The following is a 26,787-nucleotide window of genomic DNA, read 5'->3' as shown; positions in this document are numbered from 1 at the left end:
GTTTAACCGGAAGTTCAAAACATCAACATTACCGCCATTTTCGATTCAGTTCTGAACAAAAACAGAAAAAGATAAATGTTGAAAGACAAAATAAATCAAAATGCCAAGAGAAATCATAACACTACAGTTAGGACAATGTGGAAATCAAAGTAATTATATTTCTTTTATATAGTTAGCAGGATAAGTGGGCGAGTATTTTGCGAGCGATTAGAAAGTAGACCCCATGTTTCTCCAAATTAATTTTAAATATATATCAGTTTATATGTTACCTTTAGAGTAATAATTTTAAAAGAACGACTAACATTCCCATTTGTATTAGCGATCTTTCTTAACATTTACATTGTCTAACAATCTCTAACTAGCCGCTAAAAAATGCCAGCAACATACAGCTACAGGCTACTTTTGTATGTCGAACAGTTACACCACCAAAAAGATAATGTTGAAAGACAAAACAAATCAAAATGCCATGAGAAACAGTTAGGACAAAGTAGAAATCAAAGTACAAAAATGTAATTATACCATAACCATACATTACATATTTACATGATTTTGGGGCTGGTAGTTAATATCTTCCAAAACCCCAAAAGACCACTTATCCCTACATATAACTGTGCTAACCATGCTAACACTGTAACAGTAATAACAATGTTGAACATAAGTTTTCAAAGTTACCAAATACAAACTCAGCTTCTACCCGAAAACAATCTGAGACTGGAAAGATCGTAACTGACACCGATTTGGACACTTTCAAGGAAAACCTCTGGTCAAACTTCCATTCTGAGACCAGAGATACAGTGATAAAGATTATCCTTGTTTTATCCTGCACCAACCACAATTTTAAACTTGTATACAAATGTATATTTATTTATTTATTCGGTTTTGTTGATCACAACTTGTACAGCCACTGCACTTGATGACACAGGAATTATAGTTATCCCGTATTGTAAACTCGTACCAACGTCAACTCGTACCACTAAAAAAAAACTCGTACCAATGCAAACTCGTACCACTGCTAACTCGAACCAACTTATTTAAATGGTGTTAAATGATGAATATATACTTTACTTTCACTCAATACCTCTTAAGTCTGTAAAATATATATAATTTGACAGTACAATGACCAATTTGTAGCTAATGTTCCTTGTCTATTGGTCCTGGATAGAAAATACTTCAGACTGGTTTACTTATATTTGTAATATTATTAAAGCATTATAAGTTTCACCCCAAGAAAATATTTATTTTTCATGAATAAATCTTAGCAGTTAACACGGTTAATCAAAATGATTTCCAAAATGAAATTCCTACAGTTTTACTGTCTATAAATAACAATGAAATGTAACTGTTTGGGAGTGTTTCCTGTTAAGGGGTTTCCCGAATTTTCCCGCCAGAAAGCACATGGCTTTCAACAATTGTAAACATAGCATTCGATTTGTGATCATGGATTACAACTTTAATTAATTTAATTTGGATATAGATATTCAACTTCAGGTACAGTTAAAGCAATGGTTTTTTTTTTACTTTCTTCTGGATTAAAACTAGTTTGAAAGATCAGTTCAAAAAATAAAGCTTAAAAAAACATTCGTATTTTTGTCTAAGCTTTCCTTAAAATCCAGTATAAAATTCAAGTAATTGAACTTTTTTTTTTTATTAAGTTTACAAAAAAAAAAAACCATAAAACATTCATATTTTTTAATATATATTTTTAATGGTACGACTTCGCAGTGGAATGAGTTTACGTTGTTACGAGTTAACTTTTTTGGTACGAGTTAACATGGTACGAGTTTTCGGTGGTACAAGTTAACTTGCTTCCTGACACAGCATCGTACATGTATTTGTAAACCAGTGTCATTTGAATGATTGATAGAATACACAATTTCTCACCAAGGTATATATCGTAACAACTTTTATGAATGAAAAACAATTAGACCTGCGCCAAACATTAATGTAACATTTGTACATTTCAGTTGGTATGGAATTCTGGAAACAGCTTTGCTCTGAGCATGGAATCAGTCCTGGTAAGCTATGATATTAGTTGCTGTTAATGAAAAAGCACTCAAACACTATAAATGATTATGTTATTGTCATGAATGTGATGTGGCATGATTGCCAATCCGACTACTATCCACCTAAAGATTGAAGAGCTACATGTAATATACATGTATAACCAACTACAGATTACCAACAATGACAATTCTCATACCAGAATACATGGTAAAATAATCGTTAAAAGGACTTTAATAAGCAACAAAATGTGAAACAATATAAAAGAAAAAATTGAGCATGCATTGTCCTATTGTAAATTTAAACTCCAGTTCCTGTGGAAGAATTATATTATTTTACACTTTCCATTAGAAATACAGTACACCCCAGAGAGTTTGTAATCTCAAACTCCATACACCGAAATTATTCCTGATGTGACACCAGGGAACTCCTACATCCCTCCCTAAATTCTCGGAGAAATTTGGGAATATTCCCTCCAACTTCCGCGTAAATTCGCTACCTTTTGTTTCTTGTATTAGCGACATCTCTCCCAGTCAAGTGTGACACGGTGTCACACCAAGTAATTAATTGTCCTAATCCTTCTGATCTATACCGGCACGCACAGTCAAGGTATGTTAGATTTCTAATGTAATTAAACAATTGTATTTCCTGTCTATTGATAATCGGGTTATATATCTGATTGCTTGAAACAAATAAAAGATTAAAAAGCAAAACGTTATTGTTAATTCTTTCAATTACACTGTACATGTACATTTAAAAGTAGTTTTATTACAAGCAACTATATTTGATTTTGACTTCGTTTATTTTTTGTCAGTTAATAAATATTTAATTAACAAATGAGATATAATTGTGTAAAAATAAACGGAGACTAACGCTGAATAAATGCGGGCAGTTTAAAGAAAATTACATGTCTCAAAGTTTAGTATACAAGTAAAAAAGAAAATATTATTCACTATTCGTTATGCTATTAAGTCTACGCCATTTCATTTTACGATTACATAATTGCTTGAATCAAATGAAAGATTTAAAAGTAAAGTGTTGTTGTTAATTCTTTCAATTGCATTAAAGTTTTATAAAAAAAAAAACTACTTGATTTTGACCTCGTTTTTTTTATCGATAAATTACATTACTTTCGAAAATAGACATAAATGTACTTGCGTAAAAATAAACGGAAACTAACGCTGAATATAAAATGTGAGCAGTTTAAAGAAAATTACATGTCTCAAAACTTGTATATGCAAGTAAAAAAGAAAATCAAAATACTATTCCCCATTCGTTATGCTTAATAAGTCTACAGCATTTTTTCTTTACCATTTGTTAGCATTACTCAGGGGCAGATGCAGGAATTTGGAAAGGAGGGGCGAAGTTTTTAATGTTTGGGACCTTTTTTAGGCTAAAAACCATAAAATAAGTGAAAATGCACTTTTTAAATGGTTCCTGGCGTGGGGCATGTATATTCTATAGTTGCTTTAAAGTGTAAGTGTTGGACATTTTTTTTATGCTGTATTCTCCCTATTGATTGTCTGTCATAAAATGATAGTATGGATCCAAAGCTATGTACTAATATATTTGATGTGGGACTTGTCAGTAAAAAAGACATGGAAAATTCTCGTTTTTGTATGTTAAGTTAGCATAACCTCACAGATTTCTTGTTGTAAACAAGAAATACGTTGGGCTATTCTATGAAATTTACAATACGACCAACACGAGTTAAAAAAGTAAAAAAAAAATCCAAATGTTTGGTTGATATGTTTCACCCAACAAAATTAAGGGAGGTGAGGGGTTCCATATCAACCAAAGGCTACGAATGAGTCTGAAATGAAAACGAATTTATGGATGACGGTTGACAAATGGAGACATAAAGGCCACACTCAGCAGACAGGTTGCAGTCTGGTCTTGAAAAAAGTATTCAATATATCAGTTCAGCGAAACAGACATTCCGGTCAGACATACAAACCCCGGCCTCAAACTAATATGCCCGTTTTGTATTCATCATGTTCATTTAATACTAAATAATTCTGTTGGAAATTTTCGGTTCTAAAAGCAAAAAAGATTATCCTTTTCAATCCAGATACGGCCAGAATTTTATTTTAATGCAAAAATCAGAGTCAGATTTTTTTCTCTCAAATACCTTAGACTGCCTCCTCAAATCAAATGGTTAGTACCTTAGACTTTAAATCTATCTAGAGCTTATACTGACTGGGGATCATTATTCAGCTATCACGCTATTTTAAAATAGGCTGGGGCGTTTGGGGTTAAACATGTTTTCGTAGGTAAATAATATTGCTGTGGATTTTTTTCATGAGAGTGTAATAGAGTATTACTTTCTGTTTGGTTGAATTGTGAAATAGATGTCACTACGTTCTTGCTCAATCCTGTGTCGCTTTGAAGGTATCATGGTTGTCATCCTCAGTCTAGGCAATGTGTTACTGTAATTTGAATTTCAAAATAACTAAGTGACGTTTTATTTTACGCACTGATCAACTCCATCATGTAGCGAATCATATAACTTTGACATAATCAGTAAATACCAGCAGAAATATCTTTATAAGTAAAGAATTGTCGCTTCAAAATTAAATACACGGGAAATGGCAAAGTTCACAAAGTCTAGTCTGATTAATCATTTTACAAAAAAAAAAGTCCAAGCAAAGGGGGGGGGGGGGCGTACGCCCTCTACGCCCCCCTCTGGATCCACCACTGTTACTCATAGAATAAATAACACATGTTGGCTACAACAGGAAAAATCCGATAGCTGCATCAACTCGTCGTTTCATAATATTTATTTACGCACAATGAATGTAAACTTGTGTGTTGTATGTAGGACAGTGATCTTTAAATATGTGTAAAGCAATAAATTGCTGTGGGAAGACGATACACATCTCAGTGATCAACAGTGCATGGTTGAACTTTGAACTTGACTTCATTCACATTATTGAATGCTTAAAATAGGGACATCAATTTTGTACACAAGATTTTTATTTGGCAGGAAATATTATCATGTAACAGTAAACTTTGGTGACCTTTCTAGATTACCGTGTGAAAATTCATTCAGGATTTAAATCGCTTTGTAATGATTGACATTTGTGTGCATTAAGATTGAGGCTCTAGAAGGTCCTTTTACAATTGATTAACCGGAATCTAAAATATAATCCTTTTCTGAATAAACGAACACCAGCCTTTTTTTTAATGTTTTTCAGTGAACACAGAACGTAAACGTGGACATTATGTATACGTCCATGGTCAACAATATACATTTGTGGTAGATGAAAACACAATGCATGTCGTTCAGTTCCTGGTAGAGAATCAGATCCTTTGTGAAAATGTGCAGATCCTTAAAATCCAATCCACATTTTTTTTATGTCATCCCTTTGCGTCCGTCGTTGCCGTCTGTTAACTTTTACAAAAATTTTCTCCTCTGAAACTACTGTGTCAAATTTAACCAAACTTGGCCACAATCATCATTGGGGTATCTAGTATAAAAAATGTGTCCGGTGACCCGGCCAACCAACCAAGATGGCCGCCATGGCTAAAAATAAAACTTAGGGGTAAAATGTAGATTTTGGCTTATAGCTCTGTAACCAAAGTATTTAGAGCAAATCCGACAGGGGTAAAATTGTTTATCAGGTCAAGATCTATCTGCCCTGAAATTTCAGATGAATCGTAGAACCTGTTGTTAGGTTGCTGCAACTGAATTGGTAATTTTAAGAAAATTTTGCAGTTTTTAGCTCACCTGGCCTAAAAGGCCTAGTGAGCTTTTCTCATCACTTGGCGTCCGTCGTCGTTAACTTTTACAAAAATCTTCTCCTCTGAAACTACTGGGCCAAATCAAACCAAACTTGGCCACAATCATCATTGGGGTATCTAGTTTAAAAATTGTGTCCGGTGACCCAGCCAACCAACCAAGATGGCCACCATGGCTAAAAATAGAACATAGGGGTAAAATGCAGTTTTTGGCTTATAACTCAAAAACCAAAGCATTTAGAGCAAATCTGACGTGGGTAAAATTGTCAGGTCAAGATCTATCTGCCCTGAAATTTTCAGGTGAATCGGACAACCCGTTGTTGGGTTACTGCCCCTAAATTGACAATTTTAAGGAAATTTTACTGTTTTTGGTTATTATCTTGAATATTATTATAGATAGAGATAAACTATAAACAGCAATAATGTTCAGCAAAGTAAGATTTACAAAAAGGTCAACATGACCGAAATGGTCAGTTGACCCCTTTAGGAGTTATTGCCCTTTATAGTCAATTTTTAACCATTTTTCGTAAATCTTAGTTATCTTTTACAAAAATCTTCTTCTCTGAAACTACTGGGCCAAATTAATCCAAACTTGGCCAAAATCATCATTGGGGTATCTAGTTTTAAAAATGTGTGGCGTGACCCTGCCAACCAACCAAAATGGCCGTCATGGCTAAAAATAGAACATAGGGGTAAAATGTAGATTTTGGCTTATATCTCTGAAACCAAAGTATTTAGAGCAAATCTGACAGGGATAAATTGTTTATCAGATCAAGATCTATTTGCCCTGAAAATTTCAGACAAAACAGACACCCTGTTGTTGGGTTGCTGCCCCAGAATTAGTAATTTTAAGGAAATTTTGCAGTTTTTGGTTATTATCTTGAATATTATAATAGATAGAGATAAACTGTAAACAGCAATAATGTTCAGCAAAGTAAGATCTACAAATAAGTCAACACGACCAAAATTGTCAAATTACCCCTTAAGGAGTTATTGCCCTTTATAGTCATTTTTTAACAATTTTCATAAATTTTTGTAAATTTTTGTAAATTTGTAGAATATATTTTCCACTGTAATTACTGGGCCAAGTTCATTATAGATAGAGATAACTGTAGCAAAAAGAATAACCAGTAAAGTAAGATCTACAAACGCATCATGATCACCAAAACACAATTTTGTCATGAATTTAACTGTGTCCATTGTTTAATATGCACATAGACCAAGTTGAGCGACACAGGCTCTTGAGAGACTCTAGTTGGTTATTATTTTGAATATTATTATAGATAGAGATAAACTGTAAACATCATAATGTTCAGCAAAGTAAGATTACAAATAAGTCAACATGACCAAAATAGTCAGTTGACCCCTTAAGGAGTTATTGCCCTTTATAGTCATTTTTTACCAATTTTTTGTAAATTTTTGTAATCTTCTACAAAAATCTTCTCCTTTGAAACTATTGGGCCAAATTTGATAAAACTTAGCCACAATCATTATTAGGGTATTTAGTTCAAAAAATGTGTGCGGTAACCCAGCCGACCAACCAAGATGGCCACCATTGCTAAAAATAGAATAGTGGGGTAAAATGTAGATTTTGGCTTATAACTTTGAAACCAAAGCATTTAAAGCAAATCTGACAAGCTTTTAAATTGCACCATAAATTAAGTAATCATGATTCTGACCAGATGTGGCTTTTAATTAAAGCATTCTGTGAAGCTGGGTTATGAAAAGAAGACCAATGTGACCATATTTCTAGACACCAGTTATTCTTGTACACATTTTGTTAAATAATTATAACTACATATTGTACATTGTATTGTAATGCTGAAACATATGCATCTTTATCTGTTTTTTTATGGTTTGATGATTGCTTGTTTGACGTCCAAATGTTTTTGAAAGAAAAAGTAGAATATTTATTTTGTACATGTACATATTGTTTTTAAAAGAAAACCATATATATACCAAAAATATTCAGGAGCTTCATGGTGAAAAAATTCCAATTCAATCTTTTTCTGATGGGTGAATACAAATTTATGTTGCATATTTGAAAAACAATAATTACATAAAAATTGGTGGGTTTATATCCTAATTTAAGAAGTCTTCTCTGGAACTCTGGTCATGGCAGGATACATGTATGAAACAGTGTGACAACAGAGGTTGTGATTTTCTTGTACTGCTCAGTATATGTTAATGCATTAAACTTTTTCCAGAGGGGATACTTGAGGACTTTGCAACAGAAGGTACAGACAGGAAAGATGTATTTTTTTATCAGGTTCGTAATGATTACAAATTTTAAAAATATTTTTGTATTATTGAGATGAGCTTCTTCACCAGTTTTGTTTACAGAATATATAGCTTTCATGAAATAAAATCATTAAATCCATAGGTCCCTGTTTAATTTAATCCCTTATCATGCTTATCATATTAATGATTTGAAACTTTAGTAAATTTGTCAGATATTATTTTTATGCCCCATTTATGGGCATTATGTTTTATGGTCTGTACGTCAGTTCGTCTGTCCCGCTTCAGGTTAAACTTTTGGTCGAGGTAGTTTTTGATGAAGTTGAAGTCATATCAACTTGAAGCTTAGTATTACCAATGTCATTTCAACTGATCGGGCGAAGCTTACGTTTTAATTTGCATAAGGACAGTCTATTTAAAGATGTGTGTGATTAGGATGATTGCCGTTATAATTATAACTGATTTCTAATCACCTATCACTGCCATCAAAGGAATTTACAAAAGAATAACTGGACACTTCATTGATGAGTTTATTCTTAAACACCTATCTATAGATGGAATGGTTTATTATGAGCGAAACGGTTAAACTCCGCCCAGTCAAGTGAAATAAATTGAGTAATACAAATGTTCCCTATTATATGATCTTTCTAATTTTAATGCAAAATTAGAGTTTTTACTCTATTTTCACGGTCCACTGATCATAGAAAATGATAGTGCGGATGGGACATCTGTGTACTTGCTATGTAGGGACACATTCTTGTTCAATGTTACAATGATCTCCCCTTGTGCACCCCCAAAAAATTTTTTAACAAACAATTTTGGAAATTCTGAAGTCTTCAGAATTTATCAAAACAAGCATGAAATAAATTTCCTGGCATGTATTATATTTTTTTTATTTAAGTTTAACATTGTGTCTAATGAATTTTAAAAGAACTTTACTATGCACAGGTGTTAGGCAATCTTGCAAGAATTCTAGAATTTGTTCTCTTGAGCCTTGTAAATGAAGAGTTTTTAAAAGAACAGACATGATATTTTCAATTTTTTAAAATTGTATTCTTATGAATAAAATACTATTAATGGCTGACAATTATATACTTTCTATAAGAGCAATTTAGTCTAAAGATTAGATGAATTATTTACATAAGTAAAAATAAATCTGAAAAGCTAAAATATAATTGACGAGCTTTTTTTTTTTTACCTAAATTATAATTGATATGTATTCATAATTTCATATTTCATGCATGTTTATACTTGTAAAAAGTTAATGTTGTGAAAAAAGAATTAAGGGAAGAAGATGCAAGTTTTGCATTAGGCCAACTAAAATTAATTAGTAGATTTTCATCCAAATTTTTGAAAAAAATGGGGCGGGTGGGAGGATTTTATTTTTTAAATTTTATTTCATATGAAACCTTCTTGTCACGTGTTATTCATATATGCAAGTGTAATAATAAGCTTATATCATCTAAATACATCCATAAGGAATCGTGTATAAGACAATAATAATCAAAACCAAGGAGTAACCAAAGACTCATAAAACCAAAAGACATTTACATCAACAGTTACAAATAATAAGTAGGAAACAACACGAACTCCATTAAAAACCAGGAGTGAAATCAGGTGCTCAGGAAGGGTAAGCATTTCCTGCACCGTATACGGCACCCGTCATGTTATTTCTTGGTTCAGTTCGGTAATGATGGAAGGTGGTTATGACTGAGGAAGAATATCACTGATATATGTTTGTCATAATGGCCAATCAGCTCATGATGGCGACCATAAAATTGCTTGAGTGATGACCTTAATTTGATTGATTCATAGCCCTGTCTTAGCAACTTTTGAGAAAGCAGTATTCCTCGTTCAACAAAATCAACGTACTTTGAGCTAGCTCTAAGAGTAACGTTTCAATTGAGACACATATACTCCATATGCTGCTGCTGCTTTTTTCAAATTCGTAAATATATATCTCTGATTGGCAACCACTGTTCTACATGTAATTGCCACTTTAGAAACCTATTTTATAGTAAACAGCAGAAATGTGGAGAAATAGCACTCTCTTCAGTTGGACTACCTACATCAACTGTATTTTGCTTTCTAAGCAATGTTTTGTTGTCCTAATAAAATGAAGCAAATGCATTGGTATGCAACACGAGTACAACAAGTACAGAATAAAATTAAAACTCAAACAGTGTTGAAATAATAGGGTTGGTCCTAAATATGCAAGATGCAAATATAATTACAATGTAGAACATAAAGTTTTTTAATGACTCTATCGTGGGTATTGGGACAGAGGATGTTTACTGTTTTTTTATACAAAAAACGAAAGGCATGGCTAAATCTAAATCTAAGAGCTTGCTATAAATTAATAAATTAAAAATGCGTATGTTTGTCGATTTTCTGAACTCAATATACGGTCATCAATCTAAAAAGTTCATGCTTGTGTCAATTTCTTTTTTCCAGTCAAATGTGTTCCACGATTCTTACGCTTTTGGATTTCATTCACAGTCCAAATTTCTTGACACAAAGTCGTTGTATAAATAAAATAAATTCAATGTTTTACTCACAAACATTTGTGTCATTTGTGACATACGGCGATTTGCGTTATTGCACACAGCGTATTACTCGTAACCCGTATATTTCACGCCCTTCTCGTAAATAATCTCTATTCTCGGTAGATGATGTTGTCATGATAGATTAGCAGAACATATCGACTTAATCATTCAGTAAGAATACTCTAAGAAATACGAAAACCGAAATTTGAAACAGGAAGTTTTACATGAAACGAAATTATCGACGGTTACCGGTAACAGAAATGAACAAAATCCGGAAATCGTAATTTTTCAAAAATAAAAAAAATCGGGGCGGGAAGATTTCAAAGGGGCGGGCGGGGATGAAAATCTATCAATTAATTTTAATTGGCCTTACTGTGGACTTTATCATGTCAAGTTTGAAAGAAAAGTAGTATGCAATAAAGTGATTTTTCTCTAGTTTCTTGCATTTAATACATTCATCATTTACAGGTGTCGCCTAGCACCATTCTCAAAAGTATTTTAAGTAACCATATAGCCCAAAAGTGGAGTTAAAACACAAAAAAACTAAATCAAATCAAAGTTACCATATCATTTTTTGTCTGCATGGCTGTTTAAACTGTCAATTTAACTATAGATTATTCTATTTTGTAGGCTGATGATGAACATTATATTCCCAGAGCAGTTTTATTGGATTTAGAGCCCAGGGTTATCAACTCTATAATGAACTCTCCATATGCTAATTTATACAACCCAGAAAATGTCTACCTCTCAAAGCATGGAGGAGGTGCTGGTAATAACTGGGCTAGTGGATATACACAGGTATAGTGCAAAATATTGTTGTCTTCTGAAAACACTGGGAAAATGGATAGGTTAGTTGTTGGTGAATATACACCTAAATGTATGTTTGCTTTTGAAAATAAGGGGGAAGACCTGAAAACAACAAGCTAAACAGATATATGTACACGAGTACAGTCCAATGAGCGGTAGCCTCTACAAGCAAGGTAAAGAAATTTGTAATACCAGATCCAGTGATAAGACAGGTGCAGACAAAATTCGATTTTCTAAAACATGGATCAAATACCATTTATATATAAACAATAAATAAACACAACGAAAGCGTAAACAAATACCCTCTCTTAACATCCAGATTTGCTTTTTAGACCATGCAAAAAAAAATCAGAAAATGTCTCCTGATTACTTTTTGGTAAAAAGCAAGTGAAACTATGAAACCAATGCAGGCAACAAAATGATCAAGAAATAATTGTTAAAAATTAATTCACAAAACAATATGCATACACAACAAACTACAAAATGATCAGTTTGGTGTGAAATCACAGTTTATAGCTAGGTGATTCCTTTAAACCTGTAATTTTGGCTTGATTGTCAACTAGCTTTTTATACGACCGCAAAAATTGAAAAATGTTTGGTCATATATTGGTATCAGGTTGGTGTCGTCGTCTGCGTCATCGTCCGAAAAAATTTGGTTTTCCCACTATAACTTTAGTAGGGATTGATTTTGGGAGTTGAGGTCCCAACAGATTAGGAATTAGGGGCCAAAAAGGGGCCCAAATAAGCATTTTTCTTGGTTTTCGCACCATAACTTTAGTATAAGTAAATAGAAATCTATGAAATTTAAATACAAGGTTTTTGACCATAAAAGGAAGGTTGGGATTGATTTTGGGAGTTTGGGTCCCAATAGTTTAGGAATAAGGGGCCCAAAGGGTCCAAAATTAAACTTTTTTGTTTGATTTCATCAAAAATTGAATAATTGGGGTTCTTTGATATGCCAAATCTAACTGTGTATGTAGATTCTTAATTTTTGGTCCCATTTTCAAATTGGTCTACATTAAGATCCAAAGGGTCCAAAATTAAACTTAGTTTAATTTTAACAAAAATTTAATCCTTGGGGTTCTTTGATATGCTGAATCTAAACATGTATTTAGATTTTTGATTATGGTCCCAGTTTTCAAGTTGGTCCAAATCATGGTCCAAAATTAAACTTCGTTTGATTTCAACAAAAATTGAATCCTTGGGGTTCTTTGATATGCTGAATTTAAACATGTACTTAGATTTTTTATTATGGGCCCAGTTTTCAAGTTGATCCAAATCGGGGTCCAAAATTAAGCTTTGTTTGATTTCAACAAAAATTGAATTCTTGGGATTCTTTGATATGCTGAATCTAAACATGTACATAGATTTTTTATTATGGGCCCAGTTTTCAAAAATTAATTGATTTCAACAAAAATTGTATATTTGGGGTTCTTTAATATATGATTAGTCTAACCATGTATTTAGATTTTTGATGTTTGGGCCTGGTTATCAAATTGGTCCACATTGAGGTCTAAAGGGTCCAAAATTGAACTTTATTTGATTTCATCAAAAATTGAATTCTTGGAGTTCTTTGATATGCTGAATCTAACCATATATTTTGATTTTGGATATTGGACCATAATAGGTAATTTCCAATTTAAAATTTAAAGTTTTTAAGTTTAAGTTCTTGGACCACATTCATTATGTGTCAGAAACCTGTGTTGTGTCAACTATTTAATCACAATCCAAATTCAGAGCTGTATCAAGCTTGAATGTTGTGTCCATACTTGCCCCAATGTTCAGGGTACGAATTTAGCGGTCATATAAAGCTGTGCCCTGCGGAGCATCTAGTTTATCTTTATTATTATGGAGCTACTCACCATGCTCACGGGACAATAGATACAGCCTAAACATGAGTGGTACACATATTATTCTGCAGTTATTCTATTATAAATGCATTATATCACTAAATATACAATGTATAGTCAAGCAATATATTATAGGGTTATTGCATGAATATTTATGATCATTGTGAGAAGATTTGTATATTGCATGAGCTTGTGAGTGAAATTTATTTTGTACATGTCACTGATGATGTGCTTACATTCTCCATTATTGATGCAATAAACTGTTTATTGTATAGGAAAGCTAGTAAAACTTCAAAACACATTTGGTTTACTGATGACATTGATAATTTCAAGCTTTATTTACACTGGTGCAGTATCATTGTTTTTTTCCAACTTTTGGTTTCCATCTGTGTAATATACTACAATACTTTAAAATCAAATGCTTTCTTTGTGTATGATAATACAGGCAGAGAAATTATACGAAGAAATATTTGATATAATAGACAGAGAAGCAGATGGAAGTGACAGTCTGGAGGTAAATACTAAATGAAAAAGAACTTCATTAAAGCAAAAATATATATACTTCATTGTAAATCAGGATTGGCTTAGTATCAACTAAAATACTACATTACAAAATTAATAATTATTGGTTAATTACAATAATCACTATAAATATTCAAATAACTTCTAGTAAATTCATTTTTTTTTTTTCATTTTAAACATATATCTGTAAGACAACACCATATATAGATTCAACCATTACAAACCTAAGAAAAGTAATACAAGATTTGCATGATACATTTGTGCATCAAAATTAAATCAGGTAAGACATATCACTAGATTTCAACAGTATTTTAAAATACTATGGTTTTCATTATTGCAACAACAACAATACCTTGGAATCTTAGTTCATAAAAGAAGTTATTCAAAATACTTTTTAAAAGTAAATTTTGTCTGAATTGATGCTTGGGAACAGAAAATTGCATTATGAAAAGTTGATCTGTTCCAACTAAAATTTGACAGTAAAACCAAATTAAGATTTTTTACTTTTTTAGGGTTTTGTCCTTTGTCATTCCATAGCAGGTGGAACAGGATCAGGAATGGGATCATATTTATTAGAAAGATTAAATGACAGGTTTGTAAATAAAAATTTACTGCTTCTTTGTGTCAACTTATAACAGTTTCTATGTCACAAAATACATATGTATCATTGATAGAAAATTATTTTCCAATGGGAAGAGCACTTTATATTTTAATAATTGTATTAACACTAGGTTATTTTAGAATTTAAACACACTTAATGGCACTTTATATGTAATAATGAATCATGTAAATTTTGGTAGACCCTTTTACTTTGTTTTTTCTTATAATGTGAATTTATTCTCAATATATATAACTGATGGTCTCTCGTTACCTACTTGGTACAGGCACACAATGTAGTAGAGCTAACAAAACAAAATGTAAGTGCATATACAAGCCATCTTTTCTGTCCAACCATATGATGTAAAAGTAAGATAAACATACCAAAATGATATATTTTTGGTACGATATTTGAATGAGGATCAATAACAATTTTAATTAAAAATCAGTCAATTCCATCATAATAAGATTGAAGCAGAAATTTAAACTATGAAGTTTTTATTGTTTTTAATTTTCAGATTTCCAAAGAAATTAATTCAGACTTATTCAGTTTTTCCAAACTTAGATGAAATTTCAGATGTTGTTGTTCAACCATATAATTCATTATTGACCCTTAAAAGACTGACACAGAATGCAGATTGTGTCGTAAGTTTTAAATTAAAGTTCCATGATATTAAGTATAGTTACATGTAGTATTAACAATCATATACGACGAGTAATTTTAAAAAAGTTTATCAAAATAAGTTTTGAATACAGAGAATTCAGAAGAGGTCAGGATATATAAACAGCTCCAAGTTGTTGAATATTGATCATGGTGATGTTTCTGCAGTGAATTCAACTGTGATATTAATGACACTTGATTTGTGGACCTTTATGTATATTTTATGTATATGTATGATAACATATTAAGGTCAATATTTCATCATCTTATAGCAATAGAAAATTAAATTTAGTGCTTTGATACATTCCTAATATTTCTCCAGTATCATTCAAACATTTTGTTTGTGGACAATTTTTTTAAGTATAAGTTTTGCTTTTAAATCAATATTTTGATATTTTAAATAATGAGAATGGTCCAGGGGTATGTTGGATGATTTGTTTGCAGTGATCAGCATGAATGACTCCAGTTTAGTTTAGTGCTAATTATCTTCTTAGGCCACACCAATTTAATTTCTTGTTCTACAGATTTTTGGACTCCAAAAATTTGGACGCGCGAGCGATTTGAAAATTTTAATAAAAAAATATTTAATTTGCAAATTTTTGAGGCGAAGCTTGAAAAGTAAAGGCGAGCGATTATAATTTTTTTTTGTAAACATAAAATAGTAGGATTTGACAATATTAAAACTTGATTTATCACTTGTACTTTGACATTTCTTTAATTTATGAAGTATTTTTTTCCCTGTTTACCAAGAAATAATTGAATGATTAAATCTGGTCTTTGTATGTGTGACTGACAATGAGACAATTCTCCATCCAAGTCATAATCAGGTTGGGAACAACCCCTTAATGTTATAAATATCCCTTTTAATGAGGGTCAATATAACTTTACAATATATTTTTTTGTAAAAAACACTTTTTAGTACAAAAGGGCTCATATTTTCCCAAAGAACTATATATGTATCTGGTATTAAATGGTCCAAGAATTTTGTAATATTTCTGGACTTTAACCATGTTAACACATTTACTTTAACAGTTTAATATTATTCATAATAAGTGGACCCCTCTTTTAGAAAAGTTATTAAAAATATGTTGTATTTAACCTCTTTTTGAGTAAAAAATTCTAAGTTATCAAAGGCTTTGTATAGTAGCACTTTACAAATCCTTGGTATTTCTATTTTCTTTTCTACAACAGTAAAATGACCCTTTGTCTGAAAAAGGGGGGGGGGGTATTGTTCCAAACACAGGTCAAAGTACGGCCTTTTACAAAGGGCTTTGATCAATACCAAACAGCAAGCTATAAGGGACCCTAAAATTATTAGTGTACACAATTGGAACAGGAAAACCAACGATCTAATTTATATATCCAAACGCCAAAACGGGAAAATACCAATGCACCACATCAACAAACGACAACTGCTGAACGACACGTCCCTGAATCAATCAGGACAGGTGCATAAACATACAGCGGCTATGGATAGTTTTGTTTCGCCAGCATACAATATAATTGTAGTTGAAAGCAACTCTTTCAGAAGTTCCTTGAATTTTATTCTAACAACGAACATTTTGTGATAGGGAATATAAGTAAGGGGGAAAGAAACCTATGTTTTGTTCTCACGGTATAGGTATTTCCGCTGTTTTATTTCGGAGCACTCCACCTTGGGATTAATTGGTTTCACAGATATGTACAGTGTGGTGGGGTGCTAATAGGTTTAAAATCGTTATATACAGGTTTAAAAGACTTTGATCTAAAGACAAATGTTTATGATCTTTTATAATATTTACAAAAAAACGGTGCGGAAAATGGACATGATTACATTTACGGATGCGGGAAGCGGGAATATAAAAAAAATAAAAAAAATCTGTTTAGAAAAAAAAAGGTGCGGGCGGGTCTGTGGAACAAGGAATTAAATTGGTGTGGCCTTAAGTAATGCTATGTTAGCTATGGACACTCACTTGAAATACACATTGAATTTCTGTATGGATTTAGCAGAAAATATAATGAAAGCCTTACTTGGATGAAATATTATATTTATGCTCTCAACATCATGAGTCTTGAGGTATTGAAAGTAGAAACTATACAGTACTCATCTATGAAACAGATAAATGTGACATAAACAAAATGTCAAGATTTAAAAATATCTACAAATGTTTATGCTATGGTCCCATCATTTAAATGTTCTTCAAAATGTACTTAAAACAGATTAAGCTTAATACTGAATGTATTGTGAAAGCATATGATTGAATTTTACAGGTAGTTTTAGATAATACAGCTTTACACAGAATAGCAGCAGATAGATTACACATTGACACACCATCATTTGCACAGATTAACCAACTGGTAAGTGTAATAACCATAGACAAACGTACAAATTCACAACGTTCCAATCACGCTCGCAAAAATACTGAAATGTTAACTTGATGATTTTAATAATTATCTAAAAAAAAATTGCAATATCTTCACAGTTTTTAAAGAAGTTACCAAATTGAATTTATAACCATATGGTATACTCTCTTACTGTGTGGCACTGTAAAAATGTTTGTTTTTTGTTTTTTCATAGATTAGGCTTGTGTTTTTTTACTTAAAATGTTTCACATTTGTCATGTCAGAGTCTTATGTAGCTGAATATCTGTTATAGTTCTGCTCATAGTTGAACTTAACTTGTAGGTCTAATCAGTGACCTACAATTACTTAAATTCTGCTAATTTGGACTCGGTTAAATAGTTGTTATAATTGCAATCATACCACATGTTATAAATATATCTCATACCAGTACCTGAAGTTGATATATTATATACTAGGTGTCAACAGTAATGTCAACCAGTACAACAACATTACGGTATCCAGGTTACATGAACAATGATTTGATTGGACTGATAGCCTCCCTTATACCAACACCCAGGTTACATTACTTAATGACAGGCTACACACCACTAACAACTGCTGCACAGGTAAGTCATAGTAGCAAAGTTTATAACCGTTTAATCATACCAGTTTACAGATGTACAGGTGAGTCAGTCAGATGTTTACTATAGGATTAAACACATTTTTTTGGTAATATGGTTTATCGAAGTGTAAACTAATGAAAACATTTCAAATTGACCAATCAAATTCAAGTATTTACCTATATGCAAATCATATAAGAATTATATCACTTAAGCATCACAGTGGTAATTATATAAAATGAAAGGCTACACATCCTCCAAATAAATATAATAAAAAAAAAATAGTCAGGACTAAATTGTTTTACTTATACATAAACCAGTGTTTAAAATTAAAAAAAAAATGTTTTGATATTTTTCTAGCGTGTTCTCAGTTTCAAGTCTTTATTGAATTTCACTTTTTTAATACTAATTGATACTTGTTTGATAGATTCATTGGTTATGCATTACTTTATCTTGTAGGTAGCTAGTGTAAGAAAAACAACAGTTTTAGATGTAATGAGAAGATTGCTACAACCTAAAAACATGATGGTATCTACACCTGTACACAGACAAGCTAATCATTGTTATATATCTATATTAAACATTATCCAGGGAGAAGTAGATCCAACACAGGTAAGTACCTCCAACATTCTTAAGCTTGCCTGAGGTATTTCATTAGATGCCATCATGTGTCTAATTAAACTGTATTGTAGTTCATCTAATTAATATCTTGAATAGTTCCTTGCATTGATGTATTGAACTGATTTGAGCTAGATTATGATGTTTGGTAGGGTTACATGGACTTAAATACTTTTTTTTTTTGCTGTTGTCATTTAGATACAGTCCGAGGTTAGATTTTTGAAAAGATATCAATTACTTTGTCAAACATTCATCAACTTGTATGAAAATTTGACATAAGCATTTTTGTCGAGCCTGCAATTTTTGTTGCAGAAAGCTCGACATAGGGATAGTGATCCGGCGGCGGCGGCTACGGCGGCGGCGGCGGCGGCGGTGTTAGCTAACTTCTTAAAAGCTTTAAATTTTAGAAGGTGGAAGACCTGGATGCTTCATACTTTGTATATAGATGCCTCATGTTACGAAGTTTCCGTCAGTCACATATCTAATGTCCTTGACCTCATTTTCATGGTTCAGTGACCACTTGAAAAAAAAGTTCAGTTTTTTTATAATGTTGAATTCTCTCTTATTATAAGTAATAGGATAACAATATTTGATATGTGCGTACCTTGAAAGGTCCTCATGTCTGTCAGACAGTTTTCACTTGACCTCAACCTCATTTCATGGATCAGTGAACAAGGTTAAGTTTTGGTGGTCAAGTCCATATCTCAAATATTACAAGCAATAGGGCTAGTATATTCGGTGTATGAAAGGACTGTAAGGTGTACATGTCCAACTGGCAGGTGTCATCTGACCGTGACCTCATTTTCATGGTTCAGTGGTTATAGTTAAATTTTTGTGTTTTGGTCTGTTTTTCTCATACTATATGCAATAGGTCTACTATATTTGTTGTATGTAATGATTGTAAGGTGTACCTATCTAGCGGGCAGATGTCATGTGACCTTGACCTCATTTCCATGGTTCAGTGGTCAAAGTTAAGTTTTTGAGTTTTGGTCTTTTTATCTAATACTATATGCCATAGGTCATCTATATTTGGTGTAAGGAAATATTTTATGATCTTTATGTCAGTCGCGCAGGTTTTATTTGACCGTGACCCCATTTTCACGGTTCATTGCACAGTGTTAAGTTTTTGTGTTTTGGTCTATTTTTCTTAAACTATAAGTAATAGGTCAACTATATATGTTGTATAGAAGCATTGTTAGCTGTACATGTCTGCCTGGCATGGTTCATCTGACCTTGACCTCATTTTCAAGGTTCATTGGTCTTTGTTTAGTTATCTTGGTTAATGTTAAGTTTATGTGACAGTTGTATTAAAGCTTAGCTTTATACTTAGGACTATCAACATAATATCAATGATTAGTATAGAAGGCGAGACATTTCAGCGTGTGCACTCTTGTTATGATTAATAGATATAATCCCAGACAAATTATGAAATTAGGTTTTAGCTCACCTTTCCCAAAGGTCCAGGAGAGCTTTTCTCATCACTTGAGTCTACCGTCATAAATTAAGTTTTCCAAAAATCTTATAAATTCTTGTGGATAAGAACAAAGTCAAGACCTATATATATATTAGTTGCACCACAAGTTTGTCCATAAATCATGCAGGAATTTGTAATAAAAAATTAAAAAGGGGCAACAATTTGTTTTGAGGGAAATCAATTATTTTGGTCTAGATACTTATTGTGTAGTGGAAAAGTAATAAAATACCAATTTATTTCTCAGCTAAACATTGAAATTTCAATCCTACACTTGAGATGTTATGTTCTTGATAAAAAATGAATTTGTTACTAATAAAATAGCAATCAAAGTATGTAGTTCCCATGGGTTGAACTCATAATAATCCTGATTTCACCTCTTGAGACATCTCTGCTTTATGATTTGTTGACAAGCAAAATTATGATAATTTTACATGTGTGTAACAAACCCTTAAAAGTAAACAAAGTTTGTGTTCAACCAGTAATTTCTATTCTGTGTTAACAGGTACACAAGAGTTTACAAAGAATCCGAGAACGTAAGCTAGCACAGTTTATTCCTTGGGGTCCAGCAAGTATACAAGTAGCTTTGTCAAGGAAATCACCCTACATACAGACAGCAAACAGAGTCAGTGGATTAATGTTGGCAAATCATACTAGCATTTCATCAGTAAGGATATTGACTATCTACTATTGGCAAATCATATAATATAAAAAAAAGTAGATGTGGTACTATTGCCAGTGAGACAACTCTCAACCGGAGGCCAAATTACATGGGAGTAATCATCAGGTCATTGCAGGGCCTAAACAATCCAATCATTAAGGTCATATAGACAGCCAAATGTTAAGTTTAATATATGTGTTCTATTTTTGCTTTACATCAAATTTTGTTTTTTGTGAGGAAGATACCAAACCAACAAGGTTAAAACATCTAACAATAAAGAGAAATATGGGGGAAAAAAGGAAACCATAGATTAAAAAAATTCACAAAACTTTTAAGACCAGCAAATGATTGTACAAACTCTCTCAAAAATGCTCCAAACAGATGAGCATATCTTGTTTGATATGCGAAATCAATCAAAAAGCACAGAATGCTAAAATGAATCATACTGAAATCTATTTTCATAAACTATAAATGAGAATTTATACATAATGTTGGATTTTTTTTCATACCATTAGTTGTTTGAAAGGACATTAAATCAGTTTGATAAGTTAAGAAAAAGAGAAGCCTTCATGGATCAGTTTAAAAAGGAGTCAATATTTAAAGACAATTTGGATGAGTTTGATAATTCAAGGGAAGTAATTCAACAGTTAGTGGATGAATATCAAGCAGCAACAAAGCCTGACTACTTAGCATGGGGCACACAACAGGTTAGTATACATTAAACTATTCTTGTCATACAAATTGTATTTGAAATTCACTCGTATATTTCTTGATTATATGAGGACGAGTTCACACCAAACTGTAAATGGGTTAACCTGTTTAAAAATTAGTTTCATGTAATGATCATTCTTTTCACCTTAAATTTCTTTTCATCTGTATACCAGTTACACATGTAAACTTAACAGAATTATTTGTTTCAGATGGAAAGTTTATAAATATTCTTGATTTCATTAGGAATAAAGGAAACAAATAATTCAATACTGAGTCTAAAAATAATATTCTTAGTGCTGATGCTCCTGAAAGTTTTTGACAAGATTTTTTATGCCCCATTTAGGGGCATTATGTTTTCTGGTCTGTGCGTCCGTTCGTCCGTCTGTTCGTTCGTCCGTCTGTTCGTTCGTCCGTTCGTCCGTCTGTCCCGCTTCAGGTTAAAGTTTTTGGTCGAGGTAGTTTTTGATGAAGTTGAAGTCCAATCAACTTGAAACTTAGTACACATGTTCCTTATGATATGATCTTTCTAATTTAAATGCCAAATTAGAGTTTTGACCCCAATTTTACGGTTCACTGATAGAAAATGATAGTGCAAATTTCAGGTTAAAGTTTTTGGTCAAGGTAGTTTTTGATGAAGTTGAAGTCCAATCAACTTGAAACTTAGTATACATGTGCCCTATGATATGATCTTTCTAATTTAAATGCCAAATTAGAGTTTTGACCCCAATTTTACGGTTCACTGAACATAGAAAATGATAGTGCAAATTTCAGGTTAAAGTTTTTGGCTTCAGGTTAAAGTTTTTGGTCAAGGTAGTTTTTGATGAAGTTGAAGTCCAATCAACTTGAAACTTAGTATACATGTGCCCTATGATATGATCTTTCTAATTTAAATGCCAAATTAGAGTTTTGACCCCAATTTTACGGTTCACTGAACATAGAAAATGATAGTGCAAATTTCAGGTTAAAGTTTTTGGTCAAGGTAGTTTTTGATGAAGTTGAAGTCCAATCAACTTGAAACTTAGTATACATGTGCCCTATGATATGATCTTTCTAATTTAAATGCCAAATTAGAGTTTTGACCCCCAATTTTACGGTTCACTGAACATAGAAAATGATAGTGCAAATTTCAGGTTAAAGTTTTTGGTCAAGGTAGTTTTTGATGAAGTTGAAGTCCAATCAACTTGAAACTTAGTATACATGTGCCCTATGATATGATCTTTCTAATTTAAATGCCAAATTAGAGTTTTGACCCCAATTTTACGGTTCACTGAACATAGAAAATGATAGTGCAAATTTCAGGTTAAAGTTTTTGGTCAAGGTAGTTTTTGATAAAGTAGAAGTCCAATCAACTTGAAACTTAGTATACATGTTTCCTTTGATAAGATCATTCTAATTTTAATGCCAAATTAGAGAATTTATTCCAATTTCACAGTCCTTTAAACATAGAAAATGATAGTGTGAGTGGGGCATCCGTGTACTGTGGACACATTCTTGTTGTTAATGTTTCTTTTTTTTTGAGTGTGTCCAATCAATGATGGAAGACTTTATTATTGAGAAATCTGTACAATGATTGCTTTGATTTTATTTAAGACTTTATAAGGTTACTTTTATTTTAATGTTTTTTTAATAATAGAGCATTATTTATCTCTTGAAAACAATAAATCTGTGTAGGGCCTTATTCATAATAGTATCATAATTATATATATTCATTATTGAATAGATGTTTCTTTGTAAATATTTATAATAAAATTCATATTCTGAATGTCTAGATTTATGTACTAGCCAGAACAAAGCATACATTGACTATCCAATGCATGTAATGAAAACCTAATGTTAACTTCTTATGAACATTAATTTTTATCAATGGGAAGGTAGTTTAGGTCATAAGGACAACAACAGTTCAATGTGAACAACCAACATTTTTGCCTTGGCTATAGATAAAATATATCAAATCTGTTAATTAACTGGTTCATTGAAGTTAATGTCCTTAGATGACAATTTTTATATATGCATCTTAATATTGCATTATCATTTTACGTAACAAAGTTGTTTATCAATGAGACAATCAACCAATACTTGACTTTTTGTGAATTAATATATATTAGTTGTCGAATAATTAACCAACATTGCCACCATAACAGGAAATATATCACAGTATAAACATACACTAAGGACTAGTAGTTTTCTCAAACTTACTACACTTACAAAATGTTGTCAACACTTCTTTAATTGTGTTATAAAACTGTTACAAATGGTTTTTTTTTTCTAGTCACCTGTAACAATAGTTTCCTAGTTGAGATTTTGTTTTTAAAATTGGTAAAAACAGCAGGATTTTCACTAGTCCTATTTGTAGAATTTGTAGAATAGAAGGAAGTTATGAATTGACCTTGCTTAGTTTGAATAGGACTGTTGTAGTTACAATTGATGATCTCATTCATCTGAAATTTTACAATTTATAGAAGATAAAAAGATAAATGTTTTATTTTCTTAGCCTACAAAGAAGTGATAAATGAAACGTAATGTAAATATATCTTTGCCAGCTTTCTTAAGATCTAGCAATATGTATTATAATAAACAGAAGAAAAAAAAAGGTGTTGTTTTTTAATTCAGTAAATAAAAAAAAATTAGTTCATGTCTGTCAAAAGAGCTCTTGCTCTTCAAGAAATGCATTTATGTTATTATAATACAAATAACTAGATATTGATACAACTGCTTTCTAAAGGGGTACACAAAGTCAATATGCTGCTTTGCACTGTTAGTCCATGTAAACACATTATGCATGTTCAATGTGGATACAAAATCTATCAATTCATTTTTATGAATGAGATATTTAGTTTGTTTGTGGTTTCTTGTTTTGTTTCCCTCAGTTTAGATTATTGTATACAAGCACTTTCTGTACTTGAATTATTTTGAATCATTCTTTGACTGCTTCTGATGACAAGATAAAAGTCAACACAAAATAAAGTTGCAAACATATTCATACAGTTCTGCTGTTTCTTTAAGCATTCTTAATCTTATCAGTAAACATGATTGAGTTGAATATGAGTATTAAGAATTTTTTTATGAGTTGTGTTATGTGTTCTTGACACATCTTTTCATACTATTAATACAGTCACAAATTAAAAAAGAATGCTGTTTCTTTCCGAGGGTATCACCAGCCCAGTAGTCAGCACTTTTTGTGCTGACATGAATTATAATTGATATGGTTGTATTTTATTTATAAATGAACCATTTGCAAAATTTAGAATTTTTGAAATACTAAGGCTTTTCTACCTCAGGCGTAGATTACCTTAGCTAGATTTGGCAAAACTTTTAGAATTATGAGTGGTTGTTTTGGTTGAAATTTATAGGTGATGGTTTAATTTCCTTCAAAACTTTTAGTATATGTATAAGTTGACAATATAACCACAAATACATTGTTTTTAATGTATCTGGAATCTGGTAAATGTCTTTGTGCTATAGTGGTGTTTTTTTATGTAATGTTAATTTGTATTTGCACTGAAATGGTTGGTTCTATGTCTTTTTGTAGGGATGAACTATTTTTTCGGAATCCTACTTACAGTTTTAGACATACATGCTATAAATTGATTAAGAGTGGATAGTGAATGCTTCTGTGTTCATTTCTTCTTAGTCACTTTTTATGCAAAAAGTATATTGAAAGCAGGAAAAAAATAGAAAAATAAAATCTTTTTTACACATTTGTAGAAGAAACCTAGGTTACTTCATAGTGAGATAGGACATATTTATTTCATAATGAATAGAATGATGGATTGGATGAAAAATAAGTTAAATGAAAATCCATTTAGGATGAAAGAATATCATAGTACTGATGTTTCTCAATTAATTCTCATGTAACCCATCAAAAAATTAACATAAATTGATTTTAAAGAATGAGATTCAGTTTTTGTGATGTAGAATAATTGTCATAAAATTATCTCTAATACTCCACATTATTTTTTCTTACTTTATTTTGTTCATTTCAGGCATCTGGATCAGTGGATAGAATTTGAAGGATGTTAAATGAAAAGACTCTCACCTTACCCACCATGAAATGTCTGTGATCTGACTGGTTTTAAGTGCTATTGCCATTTGTCTTACATGTACCACAATGTGTTGGACACTGATGGTTTTAAAAAGATTTAAAGACAAAAATAGTCAATGAAATATTCTTGCAATAAAAGTTTGCTGAACAGCAAGTCATTTATAGGGAATAAATAGACAGCGAACTATTAATAATGTATGAGAATTATTCTGATTAGAAAATTGATGCTGTTATTATACCTTTTAATCTGTCGTCGTAGGAATGAGATATAACTTAACCTTTGTTTGTCTGCCCGTCCATTTTGATCAATTAAAAGATTAGATTGTTTAAATTATTATACCCCCGCTTTAAAAAAGGGGGGGTATACTGTTTTACCTCTGTCTGTCCATCCGTCCGTCAGTCCGTCCGTCAGTCCGTCCGTCAGTCAGTCCGTCCCATGAAACTTTCGTCACATTTTTCTCAGAAACTACACATCCACCCTTTCTGTAATTTGGTATCAACATTTATATATGTCAGCCAAACCGTGTGATGCGTTTTCAGATTCATCACTTGACAACTTCCTGTTTACCGAACACTTGTCTGATTTTACACATGATAGCCAAGTTGAAAATTTTCGTCACATTTTTCTCAGGAACTACAATACAAGGATTTCTGAAATTTGGTTTCAGGATTTATATAAGTCAGCTATACCGTGTGATGCGTTTTCAGATTCATCACTCGACAACTTCCTGTTTACCGAACACTTGCATATTTTTACACTATTAATATTATCCACTTGCGGCGGGGGTATCATCAGTGAGCAGTAGCTCACAGTTTCACTTGTTTATTTTTAAACAAAGGGATTACAAAAAGACTCGGCCTATAGATATCCTTCCATTCCAAAAAATTTTATCACATTGTTCTTTAAAGGAATGCATTTTCATATTCATTGCTCATTAACTTCTAGTTTACTATATACTTATAAATTATTACCCTGTATGACATTTTTGTCAGGAAGTATATATTCAGTATTCTGAAATTTAATATCAATCTTCTTGTAGTCAAATTTTAACTGTTTTCAATTAAATCAACTTGCTCACCAGCTTTCTTTTTTCAAATAACTATAGTAGAGGTATCTTCAATTGCCAATAGTCACAATTTATCTTGTTTATTTTTAATATTATAATTATAATGCTGATTCAACAGCAAGGTTTCCATCATAATATATTAAGAACATGTCCCAATATTAGTTGATAATAATGCTTTATACTGTCAGGGGCGTAGCAGCCGCTGTACCAATAATTTTCGTTGGTACAGCATGCCCTACCTAAAATTTATATAATTTATTTTAAAAAAACCAAGGTATTTGCAAGGGAAAAAAGAAAACAAGGTTTTTATAG

General features: G+C 31.7%; 1 protein-coding gene across 3 annotated transcripts; it reads left to right on the top strand.

The window, feature by feature from the left end:
* The first annotated feature begins 11 nt into the window (after nt 1-11).
* LOC143064850 (tubulin gamma-1 chain) lies at nt 12-26,590 on the top strand. 3 transcript variants are annotated; one of them, XM_076237990.1, is made up of 14 exons: nt 12-149; nt 1,965-2,015; nt 7,950-8,011; nt 11,157-11,324; nt 13,629-13,697; nt 14,218-14,297; nt 14,821-14,947; nt 17,214-17,300; nt 17,762-17,911; nt 18,365-18,517; nt 20,500-20,661; nt 21,171-21,362; nt 23,858-23,882; nt 25,350-26,590. In XM_076237990.1, exons 1-13 carry the CDS (start codon nt 101-103, stop codon nt 23,870-23,872), a joined length of 1,365 nt encoding a protein of 454 aa, XP_076094105.1. In that variant the 5' UTR covers nt 12-100; the 3' UTR covers nt 23,873-23,882; nt 25,350-26,590. The 3 variants fall into 3 exon arrangements, with proteins under 3 accessions (XP_076094105.1, XP_076094104.1, XP_076094102.1); XM_076237989.1 differs by having other exon boundaries at nt 23,858-23,887; XM_076237987.1 differs by lacking the exon at nt 23,858-23,882.
* The last annotated feature ends 197 nt before the right edge of the window (nt 26,591-26,787 follow it).

The sequence above is a fragment of the Mytilus galloprovincialis genome, chromosome 2 (genome assembly GCF_965363235.1).
Source record: "Mytilus galloprovincialis chromosome 2, xbMytGall1.hap1.1, whole genome shotgun sequence".
NCBI classification, from domain to species: Eukaryota; Metazoa; Mollusca; class Bivalvia; order Mytilida; family Mytilidae; genus Mytilus; species Mytilus galloprovincialis.
This window is presented reverse-complemented; position numbering and strand designations above follow the sequence as displayed.